Here is a 17,702-nt window from a genome sequence, read left to right on the forward strand (position 1 = left end):
TTCCCTCCGTTCTCTTTCCACCTTCCTCTTATTCCCACCTTGGACCTCCCTTTTTGTCCTCACCACCTTCTTCTCGACGCTTCTCTGAATCTCCACTGTAGCAGCCGCCCTCCCTGGGTCTGTGCATTGCTTTGTGGCCCTGTGCCTCAGTGACTCCCTCATCTCATTTTCTCCCGACTCCCCCTCCCGGCTCAGCGCCTGGGGGCCTGGTCCTGGGGAAGGAAGGATGGTTCCCGAGGTAAGGGTCCTCTCCTCCTTGCTGGGACTCGCGCTGCTCTGGTTCCCCTTGGACTCCCACGCACGAGCCCGTAAGTAGCGGGGTGGGTGTGCTGGATGGCAGAAGAGGGATGGGAGACCTGGGATGCGCGGGAAAGTGCCAGGACTTGGGACCCCAGACTGTTCTGACAGCCATCCAGGGAGCACCTGTACCGGGAGGGTGGAGACTTCTCTGCGAACCAGTATGGGCTCATGAGTCTGGGAGACTGGGGGGAACTTGGCAAGACTCAGAGCCAAGGGGGCTGCAGCCATAGACCCGAGGAGGAGGGAACTGAGAGCAGTGAGAGAGAGGGCAGGGCACTGTGCTTTTTGTGGGGTAGGTGGTATGCTTATTCCTAGTAGAGAGTCTGGTATGTTTGGCTGCAAGGGTCTGATGAAGGCGAAGAGGCTATTGCATTTAAAGAGAGCCAGTGGAAAGAAAGAAGAGCTAACTAGGATAACTTTCCCATTACTTTTCTCTTTTGATGCTCACAACACTCCCATGAGGTGGGTATTATCATTTGCATTTTACAGATGAGAAAACTTAGGCTGAGAGAAGAAACGCGCTCAAGTTTACAGAGGTAGTGAGCTATCCAAAGCCAGGACTCTCCAGTTCCAAATCCTATGCCTTCTTCCCCCGTGTCCCACAGCATGTGGAAGGAACCCTGATTTGGAGTTGTGAGACACTGGGAGGTAGCAGGGCACTGTGAGATAGACCAGGGTCTTCACTATCCCAGATCTGTTGAATACCAGCTGGTAGGAGGCAGGCATGGAGGGCATGTCTCGGAGACTCAGTTTGCTAATCTATAAAATGTGAGTGAAAAATCCTAGGACTGTTCTGAGGATTAAATTCAAGAAAACATGGAAAGCAACCAGCACCAGCAACTAGCTGGTCCATGGTAGGTTCTTGAAAAACATGTTCCCTAATTCATGCTTTTCCACTTAGACACAGCGTAACCGCAAACAGTTTATATAATCTCTCTGAACCTCAGTTTCCTCACTGTTTCCACAATAGGCTGGTGGACCTCCTCCCCATCTTCTGCCAATCTCTCGGAACGCTGTGAGGATGGAAAACAAAACCAAAGATTCTCTTAAAAAGAAGGAAGGAACTTAGTTCAAACCCTGACATACCCAATAAAGAAACCGAGGCCCAGGGCAGTGGTCTGCTCCAGGTTACACAGGGCGGAGCCTAGGATGAAACCCCAGTTTCCCAGCCTAGAGCTCTTTCCTCTCCACAGCTCAGCTCCCCCATCTCTGCCTTCTTTTGCACGTGACTTTCTGGAGCCGGCAGTGCTGGATTTTGTGACTTTCTGGAGCCAGCAGTGCTGGATTTTGTTTCATTCTTGTCTCTGATCGTGAGGGCAGGCTGCATGTCTGGTCGTCTCTGGGCTGCCACCAGCATGAGACTCATAGAAGTCCTTAGTAACAAGTCCTGAAAAGAGCCCAGGGTTGGTTCAAGTCCTGGCTCTGCCTCTTAGTAGCTGTGTGACTTTTCATAAGTGACAACTTCTCTGAGCCTCAGTTTCTGCATCTGTCTAAGACCCATACTCACCTGGAACCCAACACTTCATGGGAGGATTAAAGGAGGTGACTGTGTTAAGTGCCCAGCACAATGCCTACTACTCAATCAATGTCTCCTCCCCCTCCTGGAGCCCTGGAGGTTTCCTCCTAGTACCTTCCTGTTGTTTCTTAAAAGAGACTTAGCACAGGATGCCCTCCATGCCTGCCTCCCTTCCACTTGGCACATGGCTCTTAACCCCCAAGGCTTTTCTCCAAATTTCATTGCCCTGGATGTGTCTTAGAAAGATGTCCTAGAATCAGATCTTTCTGCAGATTGCTCATGTCCTACCCACACCTCTCCTCCTTGCCTCCCACAGTTTGTCAGCCCTCTACAGCCTTGCTTAGGTCACACCTCTTCCAGCAAACTCTCCCTGCCACCTGATACACTCTGATCTCCCCTCCTCTGTGCCTCCACTGGCCTTCGGGCCATGTTTCTCACTAGGTGCTGCCAGTATTCCATCTCCCCTAGTCTGGAGCCTAGTTCCCGACATGCAGGAAAAACCTCAGAGCAGAACTGTTGAGTTAATGTGAGGTGGACTGGTAGTCAGAGGGGTGTAAGATCCTGGGATGTCAAAGCCAGAAGAACCTTTGAAAATCTTCTACCCCTCGATATACCAATCCTTATAGTTAAACTGAAGCCCAGAAAGGGGGAGTGACTTGCCCAAAGTCACACAGCAAATTTATTAAAGCAAAGAACAGAGGCCTGGATCCTAGTCCCCGATTTGTCACTTACTGGTTGTGTGAATTAGGACAAATCACTTTCCTTCTCTGAGCCTCATTCTGTGTAGTGCTAACAACCTATGAATCTAGAAACAATCCTATAGTCATTTGCCCAGATCTTATGTGAAGATCTCCTATGAAGACCCTCATCTTAGTTTAGTAAGTTTAGTTAGTAAGATCTCGGGCCTGTTATAGGTAAGAAATCTCCTGGTGACATCTTAGGTGCTTTCAGAAGTGGTACCAACAGATGGAAATTCTCAAGCCCGTGTGGTGTCTGACTCTTGAGGTGGCCCAGTCCTGCAGAATGCCTAGGTCCTGTGAACATGCGTGGCAGCTTGCTCCTTATTTAAAGCACAAGGGTATTCAAACAAAGGTCATTCTATCCTTGGCTCTATTTCCAGCCACAGACTGAGCCTTGATCCTAGCCCAAACTGAATCTCAACTCCAGCCACAGGCTGAGGCCTAATCCTCAAACACTACCATAGATCAAACCCCTATTCCATTCCCAGCTAGAGCCCTTAGCCAGGGTGGGGTCCCTGACCTGGTCACTGACCAGTACTGTTGCCAGTCCCAGGCTGAGCCACATGCGTACATGATGTCAGTCGCTTTGGGCACCCATCCCTCCCTTCTGTCTGTGGAACAAGAACCTGCCTAGTACCTTGACTCCCTCTCCAGTGCTCTTTCTCCTATGTCAGCTCCTCTTCTTTGTGCTCTTTCCTTACTAATTGTGCCCTCCCCACCCCCCTTTAAGGTGTCCAGCACACTTCTGCTTTCTCATCTCTCCCTCCAGCCAATCCTGACTTCAGGAGAGAGTCAGTTATCAGGTAAAAACATCGGCTCCTCTATTCTATCTCCAAGGGTTATATATACTATGGGAATCAAAGTTTTTGTTCCCAGGTGACAAAACCCCAGACCCCATAGGCAGAGATGGGGCGGGAAGGGAGCTCCCATGGTATGATATGGTACAGAGGGCAAACTTGGAATCAGAAGGTCAGGGCTCCAGCCCTGGCTCTGCCACCAATTCCAACTGTGACCCAGGGCAAGTTGCCTTTCTCTGCCCCTGAGATTTCCCCAGCTGTAAAGTGAGATGGTTGGAGTCAAATAGATAATCATTGAGGACCATTCCAGCTTTAACATCCCATGAATCTAAGACTCTAAGACCCAAAGATGCTGTTGCCTTGGTTCTGAGTCTGCTCTGACCTTTGGAAAAGGGAGTTGGAAGAGTGTGGGTCTGCAGCCTGGTACTCCTGCCCTGCAAGGGAGGAGTGGATAGACAGACTGATTCTCAGACACCGAGAGAAAGTGCCTAGAGGGCCTGGCACAGTGAGTACAGAGGGCTGACATCTGGCTCCAGTCAGGCCCCTCTCTGGGTCTGTCTAGGAGGTTCTGCACCTCCCCTCTCCCACCAATAGAGGTCTCTGTCTCACTCACTGGCTTGCAGGCTGCCGAGCCGAGCAGGGCAGCAGCTGTGCAGTTGCTCCAGCTGTTGCACCTGTTCCAGGACTGGCCTCTCAAGTTCCCCCAGCCGCTGGCCACGGTGCCAGGCTCTGGGAGAGGGACCTTGAATCCCTTGGACTCCCAAAGAAGAGGACTGGCATGGGAGCAGTGCTGCTGGGAGGTGCAATGCAGAGATCATTGCAGGCATCCCCCTGCCTCTGGGCAGGATCCCATCCCAGAGAAGGCTGTTCCACACTCTTCTGTGGCAGTCAGGATTCTTCCTTGTGTCTCAGCTAAATCCTTTTGTTTGCAATTTAAAGCCATTTCTTCTGATCCTGTCCCTTAGGGTATGGGTTTTCCTATAATCAGCCCCCACCTACCCAGATCTGAAGACTGGCATTGGAGTTCATGTGGGCAAAAATCAATGATCTTAGACAAGTCCCAGTCCCTTTCTGGGACTCAGTGTCCACATCTGTAAAATAGGGGATTGGACATCATCTCTCAATCCCTAACTTTCTAAGATTCTGTAAATCTATAAATGTACATGTCCAAGGCAGAATGGAATGTAAACAGGGTCTTCTATGCCCCCTGACCTTTCCCAGGCAACAGAGCTGCCTTTCCTGGTTTGAGGACTCTCTCCTTTGAGGTCCTTCTATGCTCCTGAACATCTGCCATGTGCCAGATAAGAATTCAGCTTCAGGGAAGTGAGGGCCCTTTCCCTAGGCTGCACAGCTCAGCCACTGAGGAGCCGAGGTTTGTACTTCTGATTCCCTTAGGAGGCCTCCCCCATCGAGTGCCAGTGCCCACAGCAGAGCTTATGTCTCAGAGGGGAGCAAGTTTATTTGTGTGAAAAGGGAACTATACATAAACAAAGTATGGCTGATTGGGCGTGAGGGAAAAGATGTGAACGTTCTCACATTCCCTCGCAGGCTGGCTCTCTCTAAGGCTTCCTGAGTTCTCTCAGGCTGGGGACAGGCCAGCCACAGTTCCAGCCCCAGCTCCACCTGGTGCCATTTTCGTGGTCTTATCCAGCCTCTCCTGCAGCCCAGAAGTTTCCTTCTTGTCTTTTCTGTCTCTTTTTGGAAGAATTCCCAGCCACACTACCCACTCCTGACTACTCCATAAGAGACCTTTATCGTAGCATGAGGGTTTCAAGGCAGAATGTGCATTGACCTTGGATGGGGCAGCTTGGGAATTTTGACTTACACATGAAGATCATGGAATCGCTCAGCCGCATACCTCCCCAGGCTCTTGGCCTTTTTGTACATGGTGTTTGGTTTGGTGGGTAATTTGGGAGTTCAGATGATGGGAGATGGAAAGGGGAGGTCAAAGGCTAATTCCCGTTAGGTGGCAAGATCAAAGTGCCTAAAGGGATTTGGCCCTCCTGTCACATCATGAATTTCCCTTTTTGTTAAAGCAAGAGGTTTCCAGGATTAAGGACCAGCAACCCCCTCCTCTTCCAGAACCTCCCTCAACTCCATTCTTTCATCATGCATTCATTTATCAAGTGCCAACTCTATGTAGCCTCTGCACGGAACACTGGAGATACAAAAATGAATGAGATCTGGTCCTTGCTCTCAAGAAACTCACAGTTTAGTAAGGAAGAGGAATCCATTCAATAAGTATTTCTAATCTAGTATGATGAAAATTGTGACAGAGGGCTGAACTCAGTTCTGTGGGACCCCACAGGAAGGACTGGCCAGTGGCCCAGAAGGTTTGGGTGGCTTCACGGGGTGGCATCTAAACAGGCTTTGGAAGAATGAGGAGTTGGTCAAACGTTGGAGATGGGGGATCACATTCCAGGTGGAAGAAACAGCGTGTGTAAAGGCACAGAAGCCTGAAGGAGTGTGGGTGGGGGCTGGATGGGGAGAGTGAGAAATTTAGCAAGAGGAGGTGAGGCTTAAAAAAGGGCCACCACGAGAGTTCTGCTGGAAAAGCAGGTGGGAGCCTGCTCGTGACAGGCTAGGGTGACGTGATAACATTGTGACAGATCCCAGAGTCTGATAAACGTTGCTATCCTGAATTCAGATTAGGTCAACCCATCTCTACCTTGTTAACTCCTTCAAGGTCCAGCTCAGGCACCTTCTAAGGGAAGCCTTCCCTCAAGCCCCCATGCTTCCACTATTTTAGAACTTGTCAACTGTATGTATCCTATCTATCTGTCTTCATTAGGCTGTAAGCTCCTTGAGGGTGGGGTGGGTGTCTTATTTAGTTATGTACCAGGCCCATGGACATGTATGACTTGATATACAAAATGCTCAATCAGTGAATGAATAGCAGGAACTAATGTTACTATTACTAATGATAATAATACATCAAAACGAATGACAATAACATTTACTGCCTGTTGTGCTAAGAACCCCACATTCACCTGTTTATTCAGGCCTGAAACCTCAATCCCAGCCTTGACTGCTCTTTCACCCTCTCCACCCACATCCAGTCTGTCTGAAAGCTTACCTACTGTACCTACTTAGTGTTCCTCAAATCTGTACTTTTGCCAATCAGCACTGCTCCTGCCTTGGTCCAGGCCAGCATTCTCTCAAAACAGATGACTGTAACAGCCTCTCCCTGGTCTCTCTGCCTCCAGTCTTGCTCTCCAAACCATTCTCCATTCCTGCAGACGCAGTGATGATTCTAAAATGCAAACCTGACCATGGGCACACCCCAGTTTAAAGCCTTTCTGTGGCTTTCCTTTGCCCTTGGGGGTCTCAAGGCCCTTTGTGAGCCTCTGCCTCTTTCTCCAGCCTGATCTCTGGCCTCTCATCCCTGCCCTCCCATTCTCTCCTCCAACCTTTCTGACCACTTTCGTGGCCGTATCCCAGCCCAGATCTGTGTAGGCAGAGGTGGTGTTGAGGGAGTCTGGCTTGTGAGTGGGGCTAGGAGAGTGCAGGGAACCACAGGAAGCAAGGTTGGTGAGGTTGAGACCTGGGAGATTTGACCTTAATGGCAGGCACCATGATGTTCATGCCCTAATAGAATTCTGGGAGTAGAAGGAATACCATGAGAAACGGACTGTTAGGGAAGTTTGGGGTCAGCACCCAGGTCTGCTTTCTGTCTGTTTGTTTTTAACCTACCATTTAATTGAGCATCTAATATGTGGCAGGCATTAGGCATATTATTTGATTTAATTCTGCAATAACCCCCAAAGATTATTACTAATCTCATTGAACAGATATGGAAACTGAGGCCTGGAATGTTTAAATAGCTTGTCTAAATGCAGGCTGCAGATAAAAGCCAGATCCAATTTGAACCCCAGCCTATTGGATTCTGAAGCCAGAGTTTGGGAACTACATACACACTGGGTGAGGGGTTTTGAGGGGTATGAGACCTGTCCCACTTTAATTCTTCTTTGTCTCTCTAAAGCCTGGGACAGGGCCAATCGTCCTGCTCAAACAGAAACTTCCTCCACTAATGTCTTTTTCCTGGGTTAGACATCACTGGCGGGGCACATTAACTCCGAAAGTCCCCTGAGAGAAGGCGCAGTTGGCCCCTGAGTTGGAGAAAGAGATGATGGGTGGGATGAGATATGGTGGCGGGGTGGAGAGAAGAAGCAGGGCAGGCCTCAGGCCAGGGCTGGAGTGGGAAGGGCACAGAGGACCAACAGAGAGTGGATGGGAAGGGAGGGGATATGAGAAACAGACTTTGCCTCCTTCTCCATGTCATCAGGATCGGCTGCACTGGCTGCCTGAGCCTCATCCTAGCCCCGCTTGGAGCCCCTGAGAGCCTAGGTGTATGGGACCATCAACACATCCAAAATCATGGAAGCCTGAAATGATCGAATCTTAGAAGCACAACATCCTACAACTCTAGAAGCTTTGTGTTCTAATGAAATGTAGAATCTTAGAAACCTAGAACCTTGGAATCTTAGAATTTTGAAATCATGGATTCAGAAACTATCTATCTGTACAGTAAACCCGTGAAGTTCCAAGTTCACCCCCACCCCTTATTTTGCAGATGGGAAACTGAGGCTCAGAGAAGGAAAGGAAGAGTCTTCCTCAACATCACACAGTGATTTCGTGGCATAAGGAGCTAGAGCCCCTTCTACCAGCCACGTGCAAGGATGGGGCGAGTGCTAGGACTGCGGGGACGGAGGCAGCCTGAGGTCTTGGCAGTTCTTCCTCCTGCCTGGTTTTGGCATGGCCTTGGGCACTCACCTCCCTAGAAGAAGAGGGAACTCTGGGCAGTGCTTCTCACCTTGGAGGGCGTGGTGGGCCTGGGACTCCTGGGGTTGGGGGACGGCTTGCCAGGCCTCCACATTCTTAGCTGCTGCCAGGTCCGTCTGTTGGGGGGGGAGGGACCTCCTGGCCTGGGCATGGGCTGAGACATTCTCTCTGTCTTCATGCTCTGAGCCGGCGGAGAGGGGGAGGGGTTGCCAACTGGCACAGGGGCCGGGCTACAGGGCCGCCCCAGAGAAGGTGGGACAGGTTTTCTTCAGCAGCAAGGCTAAGACGTAAGGCCGCAGCGGTGTTGCAATCGCTCCCTTCTCTGGTGGGGGAGGGACTGAGGAAGAAAGACATTATTCAATCCTCGGAGCATTGGGCTGGCTCTGCCGAGCACCCCAGCTGGGTCTGTGTCCTGCCCTCTCTGCCAGCAGCGGCTGAGAGATAAACACAGCTCATTTGATACGGGCCAGCCGGGGCCTTGCTGGGAACGGGATCTGCTGTCTGATCCCCCCTCTACTATGCGGGGCTGGAGAGTGGGTGGGGAGCAAACCAAGCCTTGGCCGCCCCAGTGGCCACTGAAGCGCAGACTCTGAGGGCATCACGGCCGCGGCCTCCAATCCTTGCTTTGGGGAGGCCCAAGAGGCAGAGCAGAAGCAGTGCAGGGAGCCGGGGAGGCTGCTCTCAGCTTCTCACAAAGGCCTGTGGGACCGAGAGAATAAACCTCTAGGCCCTGAGTTTGAGCACAAAGCCATGGCAGGTGAGGTGAACTAAAGGGATCTCCGCTTGGGAACCTGGGGTCCTGGGTTCAAATCAACAGGTGGGTGGCCTCAGGCAAGTCACTCAGTCTTTGTGATCCTCCGTTTTCTCATCTAGTTTCCTTATAATCATGGTAACGATCCCAATGACCCTGCAAAACTGACCTTATCCTCTTGAATCTTGAACAGATGACAATGTCCATCTTGCAGGGTCATTGTTACCATAATTATCATAATAATAGCATTCAGCTAAGTGTCAGGAACGGGGCTAAGTAAGCACTTTCCAAGCATTATTCAATTTAATTCTCAAAACATTGATGTTAATAAGATAATTAAGTAATTTACGTAAATAGACTATCATCAACAATTGTTGGTTCCTTTCTCCAAATTTCAATCTCATTTAATTCAACACGTCTTTATGGATACTTAGCTTGTGCTGGGCCTCCCAGTTTCCCCCTGAAAGAGCTTAGATTATTCTTTGGATAATGGAGGGGTTTTTGTAGGAATGACAGCATCCCTTCTGGGTTGTAAAAATCATCAGGTACCTGTATGGAGGAGGGTTGGCAGGGATAGGGGCAGAGGCAGAGGAACACAGCAAGGGGGCCTCAACGCCTGAGCTGGAGCCCTGGGGCTAGGTGCTGAGCTGGTGAGAGGTGAGGACATGATTGTTCTAGACAGAGCTCGAAAGACTGGGCAATTGACGGGCTGTGGGAGGAGAGAAGGGGTGGAGGTCTCAGGAAAGCAGGATTGCAGGAGAGATATCTAACCCACATAAGGAAATAAACTATTTTAGTCATTCTTAGAAGCATTCATCTACATGTTGACGACTGATACGCAGATTACAAAAGTAATCAAGTGATGTGCACAGTACCAATGACTATTTTTAAGGATATTTAAAAGTCAGTTTTCTAACAACCTATCACTAGGCAGCACTTTGTTTTCCCAATTCAAGCACTTTCCATCAGAGCTCAATGAGATATAGGGACACAGTAGAGTATGAAAGCAAGAAAGCTGCTGTCAGTGGCTTTTTTTGAAAGATAGGTCACATGGCCCAGAGAAGGGGTGTGTGTGTGTGTGTGCGTGTGTGTGTGTGTGTGCGCGTGCGTGTGTAGGCAGGGGAGCAGCAGAGGGCAAGGGAGGGGAGGGTGCAGAGATGTAGTAAATAAATAAGCAAAATGGGACAAAGGAAAAGGAAGCAAGTGTGATTATGAGGGCAGAAGGAGCACTGCATTGTGAGTCAGAAGACTTTGGCTGTCATCCCTGCTTGATGACTGACTTACTGTGTGTTTTTCGAGGTGTAGTTTGGCCTCTCTGGGCCTCAGATTATTCATCTAATTAAAATAACTAACATTTACACCACAATTTAAATCTGTAAAGCATGTTCACTGCTTAATCCCCTAACCACGCTGTGAGAGAAGTGTTAAGGTTCAGAGAGGGACAGTGACATGCCCAAAGTCACACAGCAAGTGTGTGGTCAAGCTGATATTCAAACTCAGACATTCTGGCCCTCTGACTAGGAGAGCACGTCTCGTGGATTCTCTTTCACTTGAGTGGTCCAGATGACATCCTTCCTAGAGCCAGAAAGAAGGAGGGATGAGGCAGGGACTTCAGGCTGGAGCCTCCTGGGACTGATAAAACACTGGTTGGTTTGCCAGGCCCAGACATGTTCTGCCTTTTCCACGGGAAGAGGTATTCCCCTGGTGAGAGCTGGCACCCCTACCTGGAGCCCCAGGGCCTGATGTACTGCCTGCGCTGTACTTGCTCCGAGGTAGGTTCCTCTGGCCACCTGTGACAGGTATGTCTGGGAGACCTCCAATGAAGGCACCCCGGAGGGAGGGAGGACAGCCTGACTCTGAGGGTCAGGGGCACTCTGGAACTGGGCCCCCTAGAATTGTGCTCTGTCAGCAGCAACTGAGGGACTTGGGGCCACACCACTTCACTACTGGGTATCTAATACATAGGCATAGATGCCTACTGTGCACGCCTCCCAGAGATAAATCACACAGTGGGTCGGCAGCTGGGCTGGGATGAGGACCCAGGCCTCCCATCTCTCATCCAGCCTTCTTTCCTGCTGGTGCCAGCCTCCCTGTGCCCATGCAGCAGAAGACAGCCTTCCTGACCTGACCTCCTAATCCTTCCTTTCCTCGGGCTATCTCCTCCAACCACCTCTCTTGCCGCCCTGCCTTAGGATGCGTTCTCCCAACACCACTGGTCCAAGTATTTATTCTTTGCATCTTCACCCAAATGCCACCTCCACCAGGAGCCTTACTTGATCCCTCACCTGGAAGTATTTTCTTCTGGGAGGCCACATAAGTTTCTCTGTCCCTTTCTCCTGATCACTGTTGGCCAAGTAAAATGGTTGTCTGTGTCTGTTAGTTACTGCCTCGCCTAGATGGAGCCCTGGGAGCAGGTCTTCCTAGGCATTCACTCATGCCCATTTCGGGGTCTTGCAGAAGGCTATACCAACTGGGGCAGAGACCAGATCTTCTGTTAACCTCTGTCTCGCCCCAGCCCACCCCAACCCAGTACCCTCCACAGGCCCTTGTACAGTCAACTGGGTGGAATAAACGAGAGCCCCATGTGGTCCAGAATTCCCAGGCCAGGTATGGGGTTAGAGGATGGCGAAGGAGGGAGTGATTGAGAACAGGGGTCCCCAACCCACGGTACCGGCCCGCGGCCTGTTAGGAACTGGGCCACACAGCAGGAGGTGAGCGGTGGGCGAGTAAAGCCTCATCTGCCGCGATGCTCCCCATCACTCACATTACCGCCTGAACCATCCCCCCCATTGCTCGCATTACCACCTGAATTAATATTCCCAGCCCTCACCCTGCCCCGTCCGTAGAAAAATTGTCGTCCACGAAACCGGTCCCTGGCACCAAAAAGGTTGGGGACCGCTGATTTAGGAGGCTTGAACCCCCTCGGCCCTGGCTCAGCTGCCGGTGGCCCAGTCTCATTGGTGTGAAGTCTGCAGCTCTCTCTGTCCAGGCGAGGGTGCTGGGGGGAGGGAGTACCTAGCTCCCAGCTGCAGCCAGCCCCTTAGCTCCTCTCTTTCCCTGCACAGCCAAGGCTGTGAGAGCCTCCCTTGTTAAAACAATCCTCAGGGTGGGAGCAGAGAAGAGCTTCTGAGGAAACACTGGGACATGGAGGGGGCCTGGGCCAGCCCCTCTCCTGACTCTGACCACTGGGGTCTCACTCCTCCTGGGGTCTTTTCCTCTGATTCCCCACTGCTTCTACCATGCTGGCCCCTGGTCAAACCCGACGCCAGTGGGAGCACAACCCCCCATCCCTGCTTCCCCTTGGTTTTCCTTAGCACATCTGAGGCCAATCAGCTTTTTCAAAAAGAACTTTGTGAAATATAGCCAAAAAACAGGAAGGAAACCATAACAGAAAATTCCAGACATATCATGCGGTCCAGTTGACAAAGTCCAAGTTTTGTGATCCAGTGGAGCTAATTCATTTCTCCCTCCCCAGAGTTCACACATACACAGTTTCCTCACCCCAAGGGGCTGTAGCTGGCATCCCCCCAATACATCCTGAATCCCTTCCTTCTCTCCATCATCACTGCTCCCCCCTAATCTAAGCCACCTTCCTCTCTCACCTAGGCTGCTATGTGAGCATCCCATGAGGTCTCCCTGTACCCCTTTCTAATCTGTCCTCCGCACAGCAGCTAGAAGGATCTTTTCTGATCAAAAAACTAATCATGTCATTCAAAAGCTCTTAAAACCCTCCAACAGCTTCTCGTTGCACCTAAAGTAAAATTCAAATTGCCTGCTGTGGGTGCTATGTGATATGACTCTGCCTTATTCTCCAACCTCCTTTCCTACCTGCACCAACACTTCAACTCATTCCGACTTGTTCCTCCACCCGGAATGTTCTTCCCCCAGATCTTCCCAGGAACGGTTCCTTCTCATCTTGCAGTTTATAACATAAAGTTGCCTCCTTATGAGGCTTTCTCTATGGCTGTTTCTAAAATAGTCTAACCTTGTTAACGCAATCACATTACCTTGTTTTATTCCTGTTATAAATTTAACATCTGACATGATCTTGTTCCTACTTATTTATTTTTTATAGTCTGTCTCCCCCTGCTAGGGGGGAGCTCCGTGAGAGCAGAACTCTTGCCTCTCGCTCACTGCTATGCCCCTAGTGCTCAGAAGAGGATGTGGCGCCAGCTGTCATGCAGTAAACATTGAGTGAATGAATTAGTCCCCGCCCCCTCCACCAGAGGCACTTTTATGGAAAGTGCACAGGCCCTACACAGTGCTCACCTGCTGTGTGTCTTAGGCAACTTGACCTCTCAGAGGCTGTTTTCTCGTTTTGAAATAGTGGATAATAAATAGTATCTACCTCTAGGGTTGTTGAGAGGATGAAGTGAGAGAATGCATTTCTATATAACATAATGCCCATACCTAGTAGCCACTCAATAAATGGTAGTTATGACTTTCCTGAGAGGCACCCTTTGGCTGCAAGGTCTCCTGCCTTGCCCCTGCCCTTTCGCCCCCCTAGCCTGTCTCTGCCTTACTTCCTGCTGCACGTCGCTCATCATCTCCACCCCTTGGTTCCTTCAAGGCCAGAATCAAGAGAGAGATTCTAACTCTTCAGACAACACAGTTCCTCATACTTTACCCTAGTTTCTCACCTGAGGGGCTCCGTTCACCCTCTGGACATTTATCAAACACCCCTGTGTGCCAGGCCTCTAGAAGGCCCCTTTTGGAGCTCAGACCAATCCTGTGGGCTCTAGGATGTCCCTTAGCACTGATTAATCCTTGTGATCACCTCTGGCCATCTGGGGAAGCAGTGACCCCAGAGAGACTAAGGCCTGCTCCAGGGTTCTCCATGAGGCAGGAGGCTGCCTTGGGAGAAGTGTTTCGGGGGCACTCAGCTGGGGCTGGAAACACACTTGCCAACTCCAAAGTTTAAACAAAGCTGGCTCCATTTGACTAAGGGAGAGACCATCTCTCCTTCCCCTCCTGGCTCTCATTCATTCTCTCATTCGTTCATTCGAACTTCAGCAGGCACTCGTCTGGAGCAAGGCCCTGTGCCCACAATTCAGAGATGAATAGAGTGAGGCTTGGCCCTTGTTCTTGGGAATTCGCGGTTGAATAGAAGAGACAGATGTAATGGTTTGTTACAACACAGGGCAACGCCCTTACAGCAGAGGGAGAGGAAAGTGTGGGACGTCTGTGACAGGCTGACACACTGCCTGGGAAAACCTCCAGTGGTGGCCTCTCCCTCCAGTTCTGTTTCTGCTCATCTCTGTGAATGCTTCTCTGCCCCTTCCCTCTCGTTTGCTGTATTTGAAAAAGTCCAAGATTTCAGGCCCTTCCTCTGGTACCAATCCCAAGGCTTTGTGTGGGATCAACCACACCTCCCAGAGACTTAGAGAGCAGATCACAAAGCCCTGAGTCTTCTCCACATCCTGTTTCTAGCTGTGTCCCCATCCCTGTCACCTCCCTTTGTGTGTCACACTCCTCTCTTAGCCCTGAGGCTCAGGTCCAGAGGTAAAAGAACAAAGCCCTGGAGTTAAAAAAGCACAGTCAAGATCAACGTTAGAATAACCTGGTCTTTTACTTGTATTTCTCAAATACCACAAAGGGACACAAGATCTGTGCAAATCCAGGCACACGGTGCCCTCCTCCATGGTGGGGAGGGACACGGATGGGCGTGCCACACAAATGAGCGGGGGAAGGGGAGAGACTGGGCACACGGAGTTTATCACTTTTATCCCACCACAGGCTTAAAACGAGTACAGTGCCCTGCAGTTGGGAGGGGGTTTGGGGAGAGGACGGTGGGAGACAGTGGCTCCTTGGAACTAGGACTGACCCCTGTGTCGCCTTCAGAGTGCCCATGTGAGCTGCTACCGCCTCCACTGCCCGCCTGTCCACTGCCCCCAGCCTGTGACCGAGCCACAGCAGTGCTGTCCCCGGTGTGTGGGTAAGTAGCCGCGCTCCTGCCCTTGTGCCAGCCTCCCGCTGGCCCCCTGACCCTTGACCCACTCCTGGCACAGGCCTCCAGCTGAAGGAGACCCCTGGAATGAGAGGGGCAGTCTGCAGACACCAGAACTGTTGAGACACCAAGGTGCTCAGGGGAAGACATCCTCCATGGATCCCCAAGGAGGGCTGGGATAGCCACAAACTTCTCGTACTTAAGTAGCTGTGTTTGGCAGGAAGGCAGAGAGAATGTGGAAAATAGCTGAAGGAAAATGGGCATGCTTGGCCTGTTGACGGCACACATGGTCTCCTATCGCTCTTGGGCTGGCCAGAGCCTAAGTGAGTGGACGTGCCTTGTGTAAGTGCAAGTGAGTGAGCTGGGGCTGGGAGGCCCTGCAGGGTCACCCCAGGATTACCACCAGGGGCTGGGACTGGCCGAAGGAGTTGGAGTACATGTACTCTGAGATTCCTCCCAGGGCTGGGGTTTAGGGATGCTGTGTGCCATGATGCTAAATGTCCATGATTTTAAGAATCTGCTAGGAGCCTCTGAGACTCGGATTCTAGGAAGCAGAGGTAAGAGAGAGGAGAGGAGAGGTGATCTGGGAAGAGGCTGGCATAACCAAGTGGCAAATGAGGAGCAGCCAGTAGGGAGACCAACTCAGAAGGCAGGGACACGTTGAGAGCAGCATCCACGTTTAGTAGCATTGAGAAGGTGATGCATATAGCAGATTCACTTTGTTGTACAGCAGGAACTAACACAACATTGTAAAGCAATTATATTCCAATAAAGATGTTAAAAAAAAAGTTGAGTTGGGTGAGAAAATAAAAAGAAGGTGATGAAGGGAGGGAGGCTCCAGATTGTAGCCTCAGCTCCAGACTCTGGAATCATGGCTCTCCTGGGGAGCTGGGGGCCTGTATGGAGTATGTATGTAGAGGGGCTCCTTTTCCAAGTGGGACCCCAGTAGGGATCTGACCATGACTCCAACTTGGGTCATAGTTTCCTGATTCTGGGTTCCCTAGGGGAGCAGAGGCTTTGTGCTTCATCCTGCCCAGTGAGGGGGCATCACGCCTCCTCCCCGGCTGAGGCTGACCCCGGGAGTCCTGACCACGCCTTGCGGACTGTGCCTTGGCCCAGACCCCTTCTTCCTCACAGCCTCCCTCCCTCTCTCTTTCCCAGCCTTGCCCCTTTGCCTGCCTGGTCTGCGAGTTCCTCAAGACTCAGCTCAGCCATCAGCCCCTTCAGGAAGCCTTCCCCGCCCACCCTCCCCGGCTGAGTTAGGGGCGCCTCCTCTGTGCTGCCACAACTTCTGTGCTTCCATCGCCCTAGCCCAAACCACACCAGTGTCACTGCTTGGGGCCTGTCTCTACCCAGTGAGACTGTCAGTTTCCTGATGGGAGGGACCGGGTCTTATTCGCACTCCATTCCCAATGTGTAGCACGGCGCCTGGTGCAGAGAAAGTGCTTAGCAAATATGTCTTGAAAGAATGAGCAGGTTGTGACCACCTAGAGGGGTGGGATAGGGAGGGTGGGAGGGAGACGCAAGAGGGAGGAGATATGGGGATATATGTATATGTACAGCTGATTCACTTTGTTATAAAGCAGAAGCTAACACACCATTGTAAAGCAATTATACTCCAATAAAGATGTTAAAAAAATAAAATTAAAAAAAAAAAACAGAATGAGCAGGTTCCCCCTGGACAGGAGGCTTACCCCTCTACCCAGCAGGGTGAGGGCCGGCTAATTGGCAGGTGATGGGGAGGGGGCTCTGGTGGCCAGGGAATGGCAGGAGCTGACACCAAGCTTACACAAGCACAGTCCATATCATACCAGCTGACTCCACTAGGATGAAACTCCATGTGGGACCTTGTCTTGTTCACTGCTGTGTCCCCAGCACCTAGAACAGTGCCTGGCACCAGGAGGTGCTCCATGGATGCTTATTGAACGTTGAATGAACTCACACAGGTCCCCACTGAGTGGGGCTCAGTGTACCTGAAGCATCTGGCCTTGCCTTCTTGCTCCAATCAGCGCCAGCTCTGAAACTGAGGGGCTCAAAGGCCATGGGAGGGAGTGACATAGTCAGACATAGGTGTCCCGGGGACCTCTTTGTTCACTGATAGGAGGTCTGGCTGGGAAGGCTGAGGCCAGAGCTTGGTTTAAATGATAGCAAGGGATAGGATACAAAAATTTCAGAAAAGTGACCCAGTTTGTTCTGGCGAAGCTCTTAGACCATTTTCTCCTTCCTCCTTCCCCTCCCCACCTGCAGAACCTCACACCCCCTCTGGGCTCCGGGCCCCGCCAAGGTCCTGCCAGCACAACGGGACCACGTACCAACATGGAGAGATCTTCAGTGCCCACGAGCTGCTCCCTTCCCGCCTGCCCAACCAGTGTGTCCTCTGCAGCTGTACCGTAAGACCTGCTACTTCCCTTTAGCACAGGCCAGTGGTCTGGGCCTGCAGAGCACAGTGGTGTGGACCGGGGCGGGGGGTAGGGGGAATTGTTCCTCCTGGTCAAAGGACAGTGAAAGTGAATGGGCTCAGGGGGAAGGGAACATCTGGGACTTGGAATGTCCTGCCTTTCTCTGGGCTTCCGCACCCTCCTAAGCTGCCTGGTCACCTTGCACTGACATTTGCCATTACTGTGTCCCCCAGTAGACTCTGCACTCCTTGAGGGGAGGGGATATATTCAACTCATGTCTATATCCTCCACTACGCCCAGCGCAGGGCCTGGCACACAGATGTCTGTAATGATTGTTGAATGAATGAGTGAGTGAATGAGTGAATGAGTAAATGATCAGTTATCAATCCTGGGGCACAGAGACAGGGCCAGACTGTTTGCAGTAAATGTAATTTAATCTGAAGCTGCTTAAACTCCCCTGCTGTGGTCGG

The 17,702-nt window shown here is 51.2% G+C and overlaps 1 protein-coding gene across 2 annotated transcripts in view; it reads left to right on the forward strand.

Moving 5' to 3' along the window:
• Window positions 1–226: 226 nt before the first annotated feature.
• CHRDL2 (chordin like 2) overlaps window positions 227–17,702 on the forward strand; it is a 31,111-nt gene continuing 13,635 nt past the window's right edge. For both annotated transcript variants that reach the window (XM_061202867.1, XM_061202868.1), the window contains exons 1-4: window positions 227–308; window positions 10,546–10,658; window positions 14,728–14,821; window positions 17,081–17,223. In XM_061202867.1, the coding sequence (XP_061058850.1) occupies window positions 227–308; window positions 10,546–10,658; window positions 14,728–14,821; window positions 17,081–17,223 (432 nt within the window). The remainder of the gene's footprint in view (window positions 309–10,545; window positions 10,659–14,727; window positions 14,822–17,080; window positions 17,224–17,702) is intronic.

Source organism: Eubalaena glacialis, chromosome 10 (assembly GCF_028564815.1).
Source record: "Eubalaena glacialis isolate mEubGla1 chromosome 10, mEubGla1.1.hap2.+ XY, whole genome shotgun sequence".
In the NCBI taxonomy this organism is placed as follows: Eukaryota; Metazoa; Chordata; class Mammalia; order Artiodactyla; family Balaenidae; genus Eubalaena; species Eubalaena glacialis.